The 18,146-nt window shown below is 34.8% G+C and overlaps 1 protein-coding gene across 1 annotated transcript in view; it reads left to right on the top strand.

The window, feature by feature from the left end:
* LOC306653220 (intermembrane lipid transfer protein VPS13B-like) overlaps window positions 1–18,146 on the top strand; it is a gene marked incomplete at its 5' end in the record, with an annotated part of 899,457 nt that overhangs the window by 734,566 nt on the left and 146,745 nt on the right. The window contains 1 exon segment of the mRNA XM_079126163.1: window positions 16,943–17,145. Within this exon segment, the coding sequence (XP_078982289.1) occupies window positions 16,943–17,145 (203 nt within the window).

The raw sequence follows: 18,146 nt of genomic DNA on the forward strand, positions 1-18,146 counted from the left end.
CAAATCAGTCATTCTGGGAATGGAGCCCAGCAGTCTGTCTCAAAAAGCCTTGCAGGTGATTCTGATGCGCTGTATTAAGTCACTGGTAACAATTTATTTAATAAAGAAAAATAGCTGTGGTGGCAGATATGCTACACAAAGTGTAATCAAAGCCAAGGTTCAGCTTTGCAGGAGTGCTGCAGAGGCATTTTATCAGACAGCAACACCTGGCAAGGAAAGCTGTGCTTCTGTGCCCAGCTGAACACAGAGGCCTGGACCCTGCAAAATGAATGTCATTGAGGGGTGGAGAGGTGAGAAGTTAACTGGCAGTGACATCTACATTTTTCTCTTCTGTTACCATGACTAAGTTGTTATGTGCTTTTTCACACTGAATCAAAAAGGGTGGGCAGAAGGAATGTGAGGAGGGGAAGAAAAAATGAAATGCACAGGTGGGAAATAACAGTTTTCAATCACAGAAACTGCTACTGTAAAAGTTTAGGGCACAGTGCCAGATATTTTGTTCTGAAAGTAAAAGTATCGAGAGGAAACTACCCTTTTTTCCACTTTAATTTTTAGGGGAGAAAAAAATGGGGGCTATGAGATAGAGCGGGGGGATAAAGTAAATCCTTAAATTATGTGCAATTTAGTTGCTTACAAAAAGTAATTAGGTGCCAGCTAAGTCTGTTCCATACAGCCAGTTTGGGCACAGTAGTTTAAAAGATAAAGAAAAAAAAATGTTTTACAGTTGAGAAGTATGAATTTTAGTCCAAAACATGGATGATTTATTTCTTTCTCACCAGAAATACTTGTGACCAAGCCAGCTAAAAGCTCTGTATTTTTTTTATTGTCTTTAAAGTTAGAAATGAAAAATGTTAGGTTCATGGGACATGAAAGACTATGAAACAGTGGACGCTACAATGTCCAATTTATCCACAAATAAATTGCAGCCCAGACAACACTGGACTCATTCCCACGCCTTTTCAGTCTTACCTTAATTATAGCGGGGAAAGTTAGAAATCAAACAGACTAGAAGAATTTAAACATACTGTACTCCATTCTAAGTCCTTTTTGTTTTTCATTCTCTTGGCTTTTAAATTTGTTTGCTACTCATATTTTACCCACTCTTTATGGTATCTATCCTTGGTAAACATTAGTCTCTAAAATATAATTAAAATCTTTCTCTCACTGAACCATACTTAGTCTATTTTTGTAACTTGTTTTTCTCCCCTTTTTACTAGAAAAACTACATAGCCCTTCTCCTCTTACAATTATGTTCTTAAATCTAGTTAAACACAGAAATAGAAACTATGGCTTTGACCAGAACATATTTTATACAACTCTACTGGGTAGTGTCCAGCAAACATTCTAAAATAATTATTTGTGTCAAATTAAATAAAAATTGAAGTTAGCCATTTAATAGTAAAAATTTTAATTTGAGACCATAACAAACACCAAAATCTAATTCTTCTCCATTTCGTCCTTATGTGACAGAATGCTCAAACAAGAAAATAGCATAGTTAGCAAAATAGATAAAACAATTAAGTGCAAATAAGATTGTATTGAGTGTTAGCTATTGTTAAGGGCTGATTTCTAGGAAAATTTACTTGAGAGATAACTTCATATTTTTAGAAAATTAATTTTAACTATTTTTAAAATAATTTAAGCTTTGAGTAACAATTTCATTGTACAATTGAATATCTTCAAATTTCATGCTTTGTAGTTTGTATGAAATATAAGCAAACATATTTATATATTTTAAGGTATAGTAGTGCCAAGTGGTAAAAAGTATCCAACACACACACAAACCTCCTACCAGTAGTCATCTTTCTTTTTGTAGTTTTCAAGTGACATAGTTCTGCATTCATCCAAAACTTTTTATAGCATATCTTTGAGCTCAGTGGGGTTAATGTCAGATTTTTATAGTTTGAATCTAATACAGAAATACTTAACTGTGTCTTTGATTTTACAGTTTATATAACTATTGTGACCATCTGCAGCAGCTGTATTTTTCAAATTATTTGCTGAACCCAGTTGAGCACAGTGACAAAAGTAGTCATCTCAGATGTACTATTAAACAGAAAGAAAAAGGAGCATTGCCTCGGTACAGTATGGCCATCTGCTGTACAGATGTTATTGTATAGAATGACTTAAGATAAAATAATTGTAGAAAATTTTCATTAAAACCTCAACAATTTGCACTTGTTTATTCAAATCTGCATAGCTCCCCAATGAGACAGCACACTTGGGGTTTCTTTGGTTCTCACTCACTTTCTCTTTGATCCTTTTTGATGTGCTGACTTTAATAAACACAGTCAAAAACACTGTGCAAAAACATCATGGAAAAAACTACAAAGGAACAATTATAGCAGCAGAAACTACTCTAATCCCTAACTTACGCAAGCTATTTTTAGTGAAATATTTTTTTTAACACTCTTTATGTGACAATGTTATATAAACAGGGAAAAATGGTCTTTTCCAGATGAATTTTAATTTAGGAGCTGAAATAGATTTGTAATGCTAGAGGAATCTTATGTGCTAAGTAATATTTAGAGAAACGCCATTGGGAATGTGTTGTAGGCATGTACCCTCACTCATCAGAGGTACAAAAAATATTTGAGTTTGCCTATGATTATATTTTTTAATCATTTAAGCTGTCATAAGCTTATGAGAAATGTATGGGAAAGGGGAATAATAAAAGCATGAAATGAGAAAGTTAATGTTTTCCCTGAAACATTGTCAATATATTTAAATAAGCTGAAATGCTTTCTTTCATATTCATTTACTCATTTTTAAAACTAAATGTTTATAAGTTATTCACTGAAGTGGTTAAAGGAATTCCTGTTTTCATCATATGAAACAAAATGGGAAATGGTTAAGTATTTTCCACTTTACAAGGAAAATCTACCCGTTCTTTTCACCTCTTGTGCTACTTTGCAACCCTAAACTACGGATGTTTCAAGGGACTTGATGTTTTTTTTTTTTTATTTCCACTGCACAGATGCTGTGTAGCAGTGACTTACAATAACCAAACTCATATTTCTGCTAGAATACTTATGTTCTCCCAAGTCTATTTTGCAAAATGTCCTCGAAGTTCTGATTTTAGTAGGTGTAATGCTTGTATATTAAAAGTTAGTGTATAATGCAGAAAATCCTGATTGCATTGTCACTAACAATGAATATTCTTTAAACATTATATCTTATATTCTGAAATATTATAAGGCAGATAATATTTCTTTGCTATCCATTAGATTCATCCTATTCCATAGTACATACTTTTAAAAATAACCCCTTCGTTCCACATAAACAAACAACACAGTCTTTTTTGTCAATCCAGTGTAGCATTTTGGAGAAACCATAGTGTATTACCAATTCTGAATTGGCTGTGCCATAAACAGTATGGGGAGTGAGCTGCACATTTTAGCTCCCCTTGTCAGAGTAAATCATGGCTCTCTTAGGGCGGTGATCCTTAGATTTCAGCAAATAAGAGTATGCAGTTGAGAGCTGTGAAATCATGGTACTTGAGGTTACCTTGTTCTTGCCCATTGGGAGCATTGATATTGACAACCCCCATATAGACAAGAAAGGGGAAAATAGATGAACAAGTTAGATGGCACAGAAGGGAAAAGCCTACATGAGGCCATTTACTCAGAATTAGGAAAAGGTTGGAACCCCCATGCCCATAGAAAAATGCTGGGGACTTTTCACCCAGGCAGAAAGCAGTAACTTGAACTTCTTCTAGTCAAAGAATCATGGTTTAAGTAACTTTGACTATACTCTCGGTTAGCATCCAGATGTACTTATCTTTGTGTATAAACAGAAGGAGAAAAAGAAAGCATAACCATGTTATTTTTCATGTATACAAAATATCTCTTCTCATGTTCACAGAATTCAGGACCAGGAAAAATATCAAGAACCTAAAATATTGTCTCATATACTGAAAAGTGAAACCCAGTCCTTAATTGATAGAAAGCAGAGTTTCAGCTTTTCATTCTGTTAACTGGTTTTCCTGAGGAAAATCTCTTAAGGCATCGATACTGCACATTCAGGTTAACCTAAAGGGAAATAAACCATTAAATTAGGTATGACTACCTAAAATAATATGTTGCAATAATAAGTCATTTATAACACCCCAAAGACCCTTGTTACTTCTAGAAAGAAATAGCATCTCTTTTCAGTGCCTGCACAATAGGAAATGAATTCTTTGACAGTAAAAGCCAAAGGACAAACATAACTTTTAAGCAACCACCGAGGATTGAAGTGGAAGTACAGCTTGTAGACAGCTATACAAATCACTAACAAACCTTAATGAATATTGGGTGTGGGCATCAGGGTCCTGTCATTTTTGACACCATGTCCCAAGTAGCCTAAACCCAACACTCAAGGAAAGGTGGAGACCTCATTGGGTCTGTAACATCTGGGATTTTATTTGTCATTTTGGCATACCCTGCAAGCGCAAAAGAAAGAGTAAAAGGGGATTATCTTGACAATGAAATGAGTTACTGAATCTTGTGATAATGAAAAGCAGAAGAATTCTAATGCCTTTCTATAGTCCCTGAGGTAGAGGTGCGTTTATAGTTTTGCAGAAGTAAAACGTAGGCAGGCAGAACAGATGGCCTAGAGTTCGTGAAACACTACACTCCGTCATCCCAGGACTGAGTACCACTATTAATCCTGGTCAGATTCCCTCCTATTACTTTATAACAAGGTTCAAAGTTGCTACTGATGAACTGGCATGTACCTATTTTTCACCCTTAAATTACCTATAAATTGCTGAGTTTTTTCAGTGATGATGTTTTTCTGTACATTCTGATAAAATACTGAGGCATTAAAAAAAAAAAGCAGAAGGAGGTTCTAGACATTGAATAGGAAATAAATAGAACAGTAAAATTATTATAACTTTTTCTCTCAAAATAATGTCCCATATTATTTCTCTAATACAATGGAAAATAAAATTCACAAATATATGAGCTATTGTAATTCTTCTATCTTCTTAGACATCACATACAGTGGAGAAGAATCTCAATGTACAGGTTTTATTCTTGCTGTAATTGTTATCTGAGTACATAGATTTTTGGACAGTAGTCAGCAATATTAAAGTACTACTACCTTAGAAAATGTCGTTTTCACACCCTCAAAAAAGAGATTAAAATTATGAGTATTTGACTTTTGAAAAAAAACTAGTAGCTTTTTGCTATTTGGGCATGTTATATAGTCACTTATGCTTTTGTGTAAGCAAATTATGTTCATGCAAACTTTTATGTCTTTTTATTTTATGACATATATTCATCTTCTGTGGTAACAGGCTTATGCATTTCTTAAAATGTCTGTTAAGTGATTGTTGTTCTTTGGTACAGATTTTGTTTTAGTGCTTGTGGCTACTATAGCTGTTTTGGATTCCAGTAGGAAGCCTCTCAAATACGCAGGATAGTTAACTCCAACTCTATAGAAGGTAACCCCTGGGTTGAATCTCTGCTGTTTTAATTTCAAGGTTGCATGAAAATGAATACTTTCTAATAAGCAGCAATCTTGGGCTATCAGAGTGATCTCCTGTGGTGGTGTGGGGAACATGATGTACCTGCCCAGTCTTTCTACAGGGAGATGAGCTCACTGCACACAGATAACCATCTCTGACTTTTTCTTCTGATTCATCGCTGACCTGAACTCCATTTGAACCTTGTTAGACAAAAAACAAGCAGAATTCCTGGCCTGAACTATAAAATATAATTAAGCCCTTTTGAAATGATGTGTAAAAGAACATAGCTATACCCCCACTTATAACCACTAGTACCACCACAACCAATAAAGTTAAATCAAGCACTGCCTGTAATGGATTAAAATAATAAATGTTCCTGGATTTCAGTGTTTGAAGTACTTGAAGAAAACAGGCTCCCAGCAGCCCGGGTAGCTGAATGTAGGAGAGACGTTTATTAATGACGAGTTCAAGGATTTGGCCTGTTTAAGATCATTACTTTCTGATTACCGTGTGTTACACATCTCTTGTATTTTTACACAGCCCACATGTGTCCACACACAATAATGAAAAGCTTTTTTCAACAAAGAATTGTTAATTGTATAAATATGGTTCTCTTGGGGAGTATGAAGTCTTCATAAGACTCTGCTCCCTTCTAATGAGAAATGCAGTGCAGTTATTATAATGTTTCATGTAAATCCACCCTCAAATCTTCTCCCTGCCTAAATTAACCTATTTCTTGCTATCAGTTTCAGTTACCAGATTACAAATTCTTTGCTAGAAAACTGTTGGCCTCAGGTCATATATATTTTAGAATCACATCCCATTACACTGACCCTTGTGTGTCCTATATCTGATAGGGTGAAAAAAATCAGTGCTTTTTATTTTCTTTTCCAAATTTTAACACAAGTATTTTAAAGAACAATGCATTTCTCTAGATTTTGATGCATTTGTATAAAAACAAGTGATATAAATTTTACATTCAGACATATTAAAACAGAATGTTCTTGGATAGGAGGATAAAAGGCCTTTGAGAAAACAAAAGTGCTATCAGTTAACATGAGAATATCTCACTGTGCAAAATGTCTTTGGAGAGGAAAGTTTCAGCTCTAATAATTAAGAACCATAACCTTTATCTTGGTAGCCTCTTCTTTCCATCCTAATGATAGTACTTATTAGTTAGTATTCAGTGAAATAGGCACATTGTCAGTGTCCCAACAATGGGACTGTGGAAAAAGAGACAGAAGTAAATCTGCATCTATCACTCTGCTGAATTTGTGGCAACATTTAGTTTTGCCTGTGGTCACAAATTGCCCTATTGTCCACAAAAGCCAGTAGGCTGTTTGCTAAGAAAGTTGCTGGCAAAGCAACCCTGGCAGTAATGAGTGACTGAAAATACATCTGAGATGTTCTTTAGTACCCTAGCTGGTCCCCTTGACCTATTGGCTAAATTGACATAGCCCAGCAAGACTGTGCAAGAGAGCTGCATACAGGAGAAAACATTTATTTACAACCCTGTTACCACTTAGAAAATGAAATTACCAAGAGCTAACTAATAGTGGTAGTTTTTATAAAGCACCATAGTACTTGAAGGAGGCTGACAGTCTACATCTCAGCCCTGCTACTTACTACCTAGTTGATTGTGGTAGAAACTACTGCATAGCTCATCTCCCAAATGAAAGCAGAAATAATTCACAGGGTGTTCAGAGTATTAGAGGACATAATCTGTGCAGAGAACCCTACATACTGCTTGTCACAAATTAAGTGCTCAGTAAATACTGATCTTTATCTTCTTTCCTTCCCTCCCTCAACAAAGTCACACCACTTGAATGCTAAAGTCACAGATAACTTTTTTTTTAGCTAAAACTTACCTTAAAGTTAATACTTTTCTTTATCAAGAGTACTTTTTATTCTTTTCTTCCATAGACCTTATAGTCCAAACACATTGAATTTAGGATTATATAGTCAACTGTACCAATGTGATATGATTGTAGCTAAAAATAAAAACTTTCATTCATTCCACAGCCCAGTCTCAGACAGACTCATGATTTTGAAGCTCTTTAGGATACTAAAATTATCTTATGGGCTACAATTACCATGTGGGATACCCTAAGTGTCAAGGAACTCTGAGCTAAAGCCCACTGAGCTAGTCTTAATTGCCTTATTGAGTGAAGTAGAGAGGGTAAGCATTTGTCCAAGGATCATTTTTTTTTCCTTTTTTCCTTTTTTTTTTTTTTTTTTTGGTCAATACTAGGGATTGAACCCAGGGTTACTCTACCACTGAGCTACATCCCCAACACTTTCTATTTTAAATTTTGAGACAGGGTCTTGCTAAATTGCCCTGGCTTGCCTCCAATTTACCATCCTCCTGCCTCAGCTTCCCAAGTAGCTAGGATTACAGGTGTGCACTACTATGCTGTCCAGGGTTATTCTGAAATAAAGTGAACTTCTGGTTTCTGATATTTCTGTTAGATCCATGTTTTAAAAACTGAGTTATGTAGATAAAGACCATTTTCTAAGCCATTGCAGTAAATTACTTAGCAAGTCATTTTGCTTTCGACATTATTTATGCCAATTCTATCCATATTACTGACCAAAAAAAGTGTGATTAAGTAGGAGTTTCCTCATGTTATTGAATTAACCAGCTCCTGCATTCATCTCAAAGCTTTTCAAGTATGTATTTACTGTTGTTCTTTTCTCAGTAAGAAGGTTGTCATATGGCCTCCAATATAGAGTTAGATGTGCATCTGCCTTTTTTTAAAAAAAAACATAACTGCATAGTCCTGTCAGGTTTTATTTTTCTTATAAACTGATAAGAGTATAAAAAGTGAGCATAGTGGCAGTTTGGAGGGGAAGAAAGAGGCAAAGCATAACCTCATCGCCCTTTGATATTTTTAAGTTTTCTAGGATTCTAGAGTTTTAAACATTTTCACACAAAGTACCTTTCCTGGACAAAGACCAAATACAACTAGTCAATCAGTAGATGCTTTTCCTGTAGAAATTCTCCTGTTCTATTCTCTTATATCCAAACGATGAGGTCTGGATTAGACTAGGAATCCCAGCTTTTACTCAGCAGTGAGGACTGGATAAAAGTTCCTAAGGACACTGGAAATCCTGCCTAGGAGAAGTCATTAAGTAATTTTGAAAAAGAGAGAGTAGTAAGTGGGCCACCCAATTTGGCTCTCATTTTATGACTAGACTTTTAAGTTACTTTGTTGGAGGGCACTGGCTTCCCTTATAGCTTACATCAGACTCCATGAAACATGTTCTGTTTTGTTTTGTTCCATGTATCAATTATATCCTATGTTTTAGTTTACTATATTAACAGATGCAGTATATGTGTATAAGCTTATTACAAAATTGAATGTAGTTAAATAGTATCAGATCAACTTACACATTCTCATGAGGCGTATGGGATTTTTTCATGGTTTAAACACCCAAATGTCATGTTTATGTGCTTCAGAGTAATTATTTAAAGGAACTAGAAATGGAAAGATTTTTTTTTTATTTAGCTTTTAATTTTTTACAGACTGCATTTTGATTCATTGTACACAAATGGGGTACATCATTTTGTTTCTATGGTTGTGCACAATGTAGATTCATACCATTCGGGTAATCATACATGTACATAGGGTAATGATGTCTCTCTCATTCCACCATTTTTCATACCCCCCTCCCTCTCATTTCCTTCTGTGTATTCTAAAGTTCCCACATTATTCTCTCATTCCCCACCCCCCCCCACTCCTATTATATATCATTCTCCACTTATCAGGCCTTTGGTTTTTTGGGCTTGGCTTATTTCACTTAGCATGATATTCTCCAATTCCATCCATTTATTTGCAAATGCCATAATATTATTCTTCTTTATGGCTGAATAATATTCCATTGTGTATGTATACCAGAGTTTCTTTATCTATTTATCTGTTGAAGGGCATCTAGTTTGTTTCCACAATCTAGCTATTGTGAACTGAGCTGCTATAAACATTGATATGACTACGTTACTGTAGTTTGCTGATTTTAGGTCCTTTGGGTATAAACCGAGGAGTGGGACAACTGGGTCAAAAGGTGGGTCCATTCCAAGTTTTCTTAGATTTCTCCATACTGCTTTCCAGAGGGGCTGCACCAATTTGCAACTCCACCAGCAATGTAAAAGTGTGCCTTTTTCCCCACATCCACACCAACATCTATTTTTGTTTGCATTCTTGATAAAAGCCATTCTATTTGGAGTAAGATGAAATCTTAGAGCTGTTTTAATTTGCATTTCTCTAATTACTAGAGATGTTGAACACTTTTTCATATATTTATTAATTGCCTCTGTGTCTTCTGTAAAGTGTCTGTCCAGTTCCTTGGCCCATTTATTGATTGAGTTCTTTGTATTTCTGTTGTAAAGTTTTGTAAGTTCTTTATATTTTTTTGAATGTTTTCTTTTTTCATTGTAAACAAATGGGATACATGTTGTTTCTCTGTTTGTACATGGAGTAAAGGCATACCATTTGTGTAATCAAATTTACATAGGATAATGTTGTTTGATTCATCGTTTTTTTCCTCCCCCCCACCCCTTCCACCCCTCTTTTCCCTCTATACATCCTTCCTTCCTCCATTCTTGCCACCCTCCTTAACCCTAAACCTAAACTTAACCCTAACCCTAACACTAACCCCTCCCACCCCCCCATTATATGTCATCATCCTCTTATCAGTGAGATCATTCATCCTTTGGTTTTTTGAGATTGACTTATCTCACTTATCATGATATTCTCCAATTTCATCCATTTGCCTGTAAATGCCATAATTTTATCATTCTTTATGGCTGAGTAATATTCCTTTGTATATATATGCCACCGTTTCTTTATCCATTCATCAATTGAAGGACATCTAGGTTGGTTCCACAATCTGGCTATGGTGAATTGAGCAGCAATGAACATTGATGTGGTTGTATCTCTGTAGTATGCTGATTTTAAGTCCTTTGGGTATAGGCCAAGGAGTGGGATAGCTGGGTCAAATGGTGGTTCCATTCCAAGCTTTCTGAGGAATCTCCATACTGCTTTCCAGAGTGGCTGCACTAATTTGCAGCCCCACCAGCAATGTATGATGTACCTTTTTCCCAAGTTCTTTATAAATTTTGGAGATAAGTGCTGTATCTGAAGTGTGTGTGTGGAAAAGATTTTCTCCCACTCTGTAGGCTCTCTCTTCACATTCTTGATTGTATCCTTTGCTGAGAAAAAGTTTTTAGTTTGAGTCCATTGAATTTATTGATTCTATTAATTTATTGATTTATTGATTTTATTTTTGGTCACATCTTTATGATTTAAATTTTTTTCTCCTCTTTTAGGCTTCAGTATGCAAATCAGCTTCTGGATGTTTCTAACACATGCTTGCTGATTTTCTAGTAGCCTAAGATTGCTTCCAGATGGAAAAAAAATATACCTGGATAAGTTTTGCTAGCACATGTCGTAATTGAGTACTCTTTCTAATGATATACAGAAGCTAGATTTAGATTGCATTTTGCTCAGTCAGCATATAGAAAATAAGAGCCTTACTTAGAGTCCAGTATGCACTGATGATGTAGGACTGGCAGCGTTTTGTAAATATTTTCCAAAACAAATGGTTTGCATTTATTAGTCTTCTGAAGAAGTATTTTAAAGGTCATGAAACTATTTGTTCCTGGAACTAGATTTTTATACTCAGTGAAAAGTATGTCAGTATGCAAACAAAGCATGATTCTGTTTATCACATCAGTTGTTTCTGAAATTACTTCTCAGTGTTGCTATACCTCATTTAGTTTAATTAAATATATGCTATTACCTTTCTAAAACTGAATTTAAAAATGTAAACACAAATTTTTGAAAGAAGTCAGTGGAAAAAACTAGGAGAAGACCATTCTGCTGAATGAAAGGAGGTAGAGAGAAGAAGTTGTATCCTTGGTCAAGATGACCTGATCACATAGTTGCTGAATACAACATGGGATCCTAGAACAGGAAAAAAAAGAAGAAGACAACTTTAGAGGAGAAACTGATGTGATTCAGAATTTTATAAATTAGTAGTATTGTACTACTGTTAATTTACTGGCTTTTGAGAAAGCCATCAAACATCTAGTTTGATGTGAGATATTAATATTAAGGGAAGCTGGGTGAAAACCTAAAATTTATTCCAGAATTTGAAGTTTTAAAAAAAAGACTTGATCCATAACCAAGTAAGTAACTTTTAAATGCTTTCAAAGGTTAAGTGATAATTTTACATCTTAAACTTATGCATCATTTCTTTAGTATTTTTTCCTCCCTCTTTCTAATTTTTGGAAATTTAGAAGGGAAGATTAAAAGTACAGGAAATGTCAAGGATGGCACATCAAATACATTTGTGCTTACAGCCAGAGCAAATTTAAACAGAACTTTAAAAATTTATTCAGCCTTTTCCTATGTTCCATTGCTAAAATAGCTCTATAATTTTTATTTGTGCGTTATTTTGTTCAACAGTGCATTACTCCACTGGGAAGAACAACACATGCCTTAACTCACATTCTCTTGCCATTTATACCAGATTTTTAATGTGCAAGTATCCAGTGTACATGAACTCTTCATATTCTCTGTGACCCTGAGTTTGTGTGCTGATATATAAAATAAGATCAGTTTTACCCCAAGGAAGATATTTAGTATGTTTCCTAATGAAAAATACAAAAAGAAAGGTATGATGTCCCAGAGGCCAGATGTCCCTTGTCCCTCAGAGTGGGAGAAAAGAAAAAGGATAATTAATAGCCCCATTATGAGTCCCAGAGATTATTTGTGTATTTTTTGTGGTTAAAGGGTAACGTTGGTCTTCCATCCATAAATGACCCTTTGTGAAATTTATAAACACTCTTCGTTGTTCATTGATCACCACAATCTCTTATTACTGATCACTTACACCGAGATTAAAACCGCTTGAATATCTTTTCCTATTAAGATGTTTTAGCCTTTTGAAATGTAGCAGGAAATATTCAAAAAAGAGATAAGACTGTGTTTTAAATTTAAAAGCTGATCCTTGCAGGCGAACCTGTTTGTGGTGCTACAGATATCCAGGTACCCTCCTTGAAGGCAGACACAGTAGGTGGGTGTGTGGTAAGTGCAGCAGGCAGGGACCACACATGGAGTGAGTTGAATTTATCTAGTACAACTCAAAATCAAACCACAACTTATTTACTTGTAGGTGTATGGCACATAGGAAAAAGAAGGGGATAAAAGGAACCAAGCAGGGCACGTTTTTGTCTGTAGGTCATGTATTCTGCTTTCAGGCAGTGCCTATTTTCTGTTTCTTCCTTGCTGGCATTAGTATGTGAAATTCTCAGTTCTGTCAGTAGGTTTAAACAAGTCTGTGGTAGTGCAGGTAGTCCTGAGCTACAAGACTAAATGATTAGAAAATGTTAGAGTGAGGGGTGGTTATTGGGGGAAAAAATAAAAGGGAACAGAAAGAAAGAAATGAACAGACTCAAATTCCTGAATAAAAGAATTGATAGACATAACGTGAACAATGATGTGCCACCTCACCATCCACCCAAAACAATGGGATCACAGACTGGAACCTCCAAAACTGTGAGCCAAAATAATCCGTTTCTCTTTATAAGTTACTCATCTCAGATATTTCATCATAGGAATATGAAGCTAACATGCTATCCTTTTGCTTTCTCTCTTGAGAATTCCAGCCATCCCATTCTCTCTGCCCAAGCAAAGAAAAACAGGATTTGTATAATGAGAGGAAAATGTTCATGGGTTTAGCAGTTCACACAGTGACACACAAGCTTTCACCATTCCTTATTTGTTTTCATAATAATTCAAGTCTAGAGACTTTTTTTTTTTTATTCTCGCCTTACCACCATCAGTAAATACTTATACTTGCATAATTTGGTGGAGTTAAGAGGAACTCCTTTCATTATTCCTACTTAAGTTCCTCTTGGAGAACAGATACATAACTTTCAGAGTATATAGAAGGCATAGTGATACAAATTTATCATTCCAATATTAAGAGTTCTTTAGACAAACCTCAGAAACTGGATATACAATATCAGTATTTTGAAATAGTTCCTACACAGTAGAAACCTAGTAAGATACAGTCTGTATGTATTGTTATTTCTGCTTAGATAAGTTTTTTTGTATGCTTACAAATTGTCTTATATAAATGAAAGCTGCTATAAAGTGAGAAAAGGTAATCTTACTCACCTGTGTGCATCAGAAAAAATGTTGCTGAGCCCATTCTTAAAGAGACTTCCAGAAATAAATATCACCTCTTGCTGTCAATAGTCTTTTCTTTGGTAGATAATTACTGTTGCTTCCATAAACTTGCCCTTCATTTCTGGGGGTTGAACTCAGGGCTTCACGAATACCAGGTAAGCACTCTACCACTGAGCTGCATCCCCACCTAGCCCTTCATAAAAAAATTTTATGGGTGCGTTACAATTATATATAGTAGTGGGGTTTATTATGCCATATTTGTGTAAACACATATTTGATCAATCTCATTCCCCAGTACTTTCCCCTTCCTGCCCTTCCCCCCATCCACTTACTCTAACCTACTGTTATACCTTCTACTACTACTATTATTATTTCAGTTAGTACATTATAATTTTACATATGTATACACATCTATATCTCTACAGGTAAATTGTGGTATATAAATTGTGGTATATTCATATTGACATAGCATAATTTGGTAGATTTCATTCCCCTGTACTTCCCTGTGCCCTCCTCTCCGTCCCCTTCCTCTACTCTGTTGGTCTCCTTTCTATTTTTTATGAGATCACCTTTTTTTAAAATTTCCTTTTTTTCTCTCCCTCTCTCTTACTTTTTGCATAGGAGAGAAAATATTTGACCCTTGACTTTCTGAGACAGACTTATTTCACTTAGCATGACTTTCTCTAGCTTCATCTATTTTCCTGCAAATGATATAATTTCATCCTCTTCATGACTGAGTAAAACTTCATTGTGTATTTTCTTCATCCATTCATGTGTTATTAAGCATCTTGACTGGTTCCTTAATTTGGCTATTATGAATTGTGCTTCTATAAACATTGCTATGCATGTATCACTATAGTGTGCTTTTAGTTTCTTTGGTAAAATAAATACCAAGGCACAAGATTTCTGGGTCATACAGTAGCTCCATTCCTAGTCAAAATTTTGAGGACTCTTTATACTGCTTTCCAAGGTGTTTATACTAATTTGCAGACCCACCAGCAATGTATAAGATAACTTTTTTCCCCATATTCATGCCAACATTTGTTGTTATGTGTATTCTTTTTTTTTTTTTTTTTTTTTTTTTTTTTTTTTTTTTTTTCTGTGTACTGGGGATTGAACTTGGGGCACTTGACCACTGAGCCACATCCCCAGCCCTATTTTGTATTTTATTTAGAGACATGGACTCACTGAGTTGCATAGCACCTCGCTTTTTAATTGTTTGTTCTATTTAGTTATACATGACAACAGAATGCATTTTGATTCATTGTACACAAATGGAGTACAACTTTCCATTTCTCTGGTTATATACGATGTAGAGTCACACCATTCATGTAATCATACATGTACATAGGGTAATGATGTCTGTTTCATTCCACCATCTTTCCTTCCCCCCATCTTCTCCCCTCCCCTCACCTTATTTCCCTCTACACAATCCATTCTTCCTTTACCCCCTCACATATTATTTGTATTCTAGATGACTGCCATTCTAAGTGGAATGAGATGAAATCTGAGTGTAGTTTTAATTTGCATTTCCCTGATTGCTAAGGATGTGGAACATTTTTTTCACATATTTGTTGGCATTAATATTCTTTTGAGAAATGTTTAGTTCATGTCCATTTATTATTTTTTAGTGTTAACTTTGAGTTCTTTATATATTCTAGATATTAACCCCCTGTCAGAAGAGTAAGCCTATACTCCCCTGTCTTCCATGATACTGTCAATCCCCAGTGAACTCAGGGTGTCACACATGCTAGGTACACACTGCCACTGAGCTATAACATCAGCCCCTTTTTATTTTAAGACAGGGACTCCTTAAATTACCCAGACTGACCTTGAATTCACAGTTCTTCTGCCCCAGCCTTTTGAGTAAGTGGGAGTATAGGTGGGTAGCCCCTCATCCAACAGATCTATGCTTTTATAATTCTATTACAATAATTTCTGGCTGTTGAATTGATGTTCTTCATTTAGCAGATATTTACTGTTGAAAAGTCAGGAAATGTAATGCAGTTGTCAGGAAGTTATGACTTAAGTTACAAACCACATTGATAAAGATGATTTTTGATTCTTGAGTATTTTTTAGCCTATTTCTATTTCTCTATTTTCTGTTTTTTTCCCTTTAGTGTAAATAAAATGTTACTTTGAATAAAGATAATTGTGTGAAAAAATGAAGTGTCAGTGGCACAGTAGATTTGTTTAAAAATTTAAGAGATTGATTTCCATTGTAATTTTTAAACAAAAGTCTTAGCACTGTCACTTTTGTGGGTGTGAGCCCTTTGGTGGAGATTTAGAAGTTGTGTATCTTATTTCTACAGTAGGAACATACAACATATATGAAGTTTTCAAATGTCCATGGCATTGAAAAGTCAGTGTGAATACTATACTTTGAAATGTGTATACTGTGGGCCTAAGGTGTTTTTTAATCTTTCATCTTTTTTAAGGATCAAATAGCATTAGAAAAATAAGCCCTGAGCATTACACACTTGGTCTGGTGAAATTCAATATTCACAATGACAATTTAGAATATAAGCTCCTTGGGAGGAAAGTGAACTCACCACTCTAACTTTGCATCTAAATATCTTAAAAGTGTGCGGTTAGTTTTATGAAAAGGTTTTGATCCATACTCCTACTTTAAGTTCAAAAGAAAACCTACATTTTGAAGTGTATTCCTTTTCAGGGTATATTTACTTTGAACTACAGCATTTAGTTTTTCTCATAAATCTAACCTGCCACTATCTGTTTTTAAGTCTTTGTAAACTTCAAATGGTTATGATGTGTGAAGTTTGGATTAAACTAAATTTTTTAGGAAACACATGTTATATATTTTGATTGTTTTGAATTTTAGCATGAGCCAGTCAAAAACTTTGAGTGCCTAGCAAAATAATATACTGTACTCTGGTGCTGTAAGAAATCATAGAAAATTGCCCATTCCCGTCATGTTAACAATAGACAAATGAAGCAGCTGTTCTTATTCTTAATGTAGCTGTTTGGAAAACTTGAACAATTTAATGAAAATGTCTCTACTCATAAAACTTAAAATACTAACACGTGGAGAAAGTCATAATGTTTTGGCAAATATTGCTTTGTTAAGGAATGTGAATGAGGTATACCTGCTTCATAACTAGAATTCTATATGAATGGCACGAAACTGTGGTCGAAAAGCCAAATGAAAAAGAAGACTCTGACAGAGGGTAAATTAACACTCTTTAAAAATATACACAGTCCTTTTCCAAACTCTTTTTGGGGGGATCAAGGTAGAATTATATACTTCTTTATATTTTTTCTTTTTCTTTTTAAGGCATAATTCTTGGATCATCATTTCTACTCAGCATAAATGACTTTCTCCTTAAAACAAGTCTCAGAGAAAGAAGTCGGATTTTGACAGGACCATTTTGTGCTTCTGCCAATCTAGAAGCTAAATGGTGTAAACACAGTGGCAATCCAGGCCCAGAACAGTCCATACCAAAAATATCCATCAATTTAAGAGGTGGTCTGCTACAGGTCAGTGGGAATTGACCCTTTTTTTTTTTTTTTTTCCATAACTTTTTAAGGTACCTTTGTTTGTTTTTTTCAGCTATTTCACTAAATTTTAAGTCTTTGTGTGGTGAGAAAAGGGTATTGTCAGATTGCTATTCTTATTAAATTTTGAGTATTTTTATTGAGATAAAACCACATGCCATATAATTCACCTATTTAAAGAGTACAATTCAGTCAATTCAGTGATTTCTTAGTATAGTCTCAGAGTTGTGAGATCCTTACAATGGTCAATTTTAGAACATTTTCTTTACCACTTATTCTTCAGTTGAGGGACATTTGGGATCTTTCCAGTTTGGGCTGTTAAAAATAATGCTGATATTAGCATTTGCAGTCAACATTTTGTGTAGGCTTGTGTTTTCATTTCTCTCGAGTATATAATTAGGAGTAGAATTTTGGGGGGAAACTTTTAAAAATGTATATTCTTTTCTAATTACAAAGTAGTTGACCTGTCGTAAGCAGTATCACTGGCAATATATAAGAACCATTCCTAGTGACAGGTTTCTTATATATTATGATTGCTGATTACTAACACTTGATATAAGTGACATTGCAACCTCTTATGCATTTGCATTTTAGCCAGCTACACAATGCATGGGTATCCATCTTATTTCTTGATATTATTCGAATAGATGTTAATCTAACATTTTTATGATTTTATGCCGTCTAAACTTGCCAGGAATCCAGTCACAATAATAGAAAATTGAAATGACTGATTTGTGAGTAATGGCGGCATATTAAACACAAATTTCTTGATTTCATCTAAAAATTGTATTGCCTCAACTTTTCATCAGTTTTACTGACTCAGAGAAAGATTCAGCAGACCCCACTAACTTATTGCTTTATGGTGCTTTGAAGATTTTCAGTGTCTTTCATAAATTTTCAGGTATTTAGCAAGAAGCATGCAGTTTTGTGGTGCTTTATAGAGAATATTATCATTGTTAACTTTTTTTCCAAGACAGCAAAGT

The sequence above is a fragment of the Sciurus vulgaris genome (assembly GCF_902686455.1).
Source record: "Sciurus vulgaris genome assembly, chromosome: 1".
In the NCBI taxonomy this organism is placed as follows: Eukaryota; Metazoa; Chordata; class Mammalia; order Rodentia; family Sciuridae; genus Sciurus; species Sciurus vulgaris.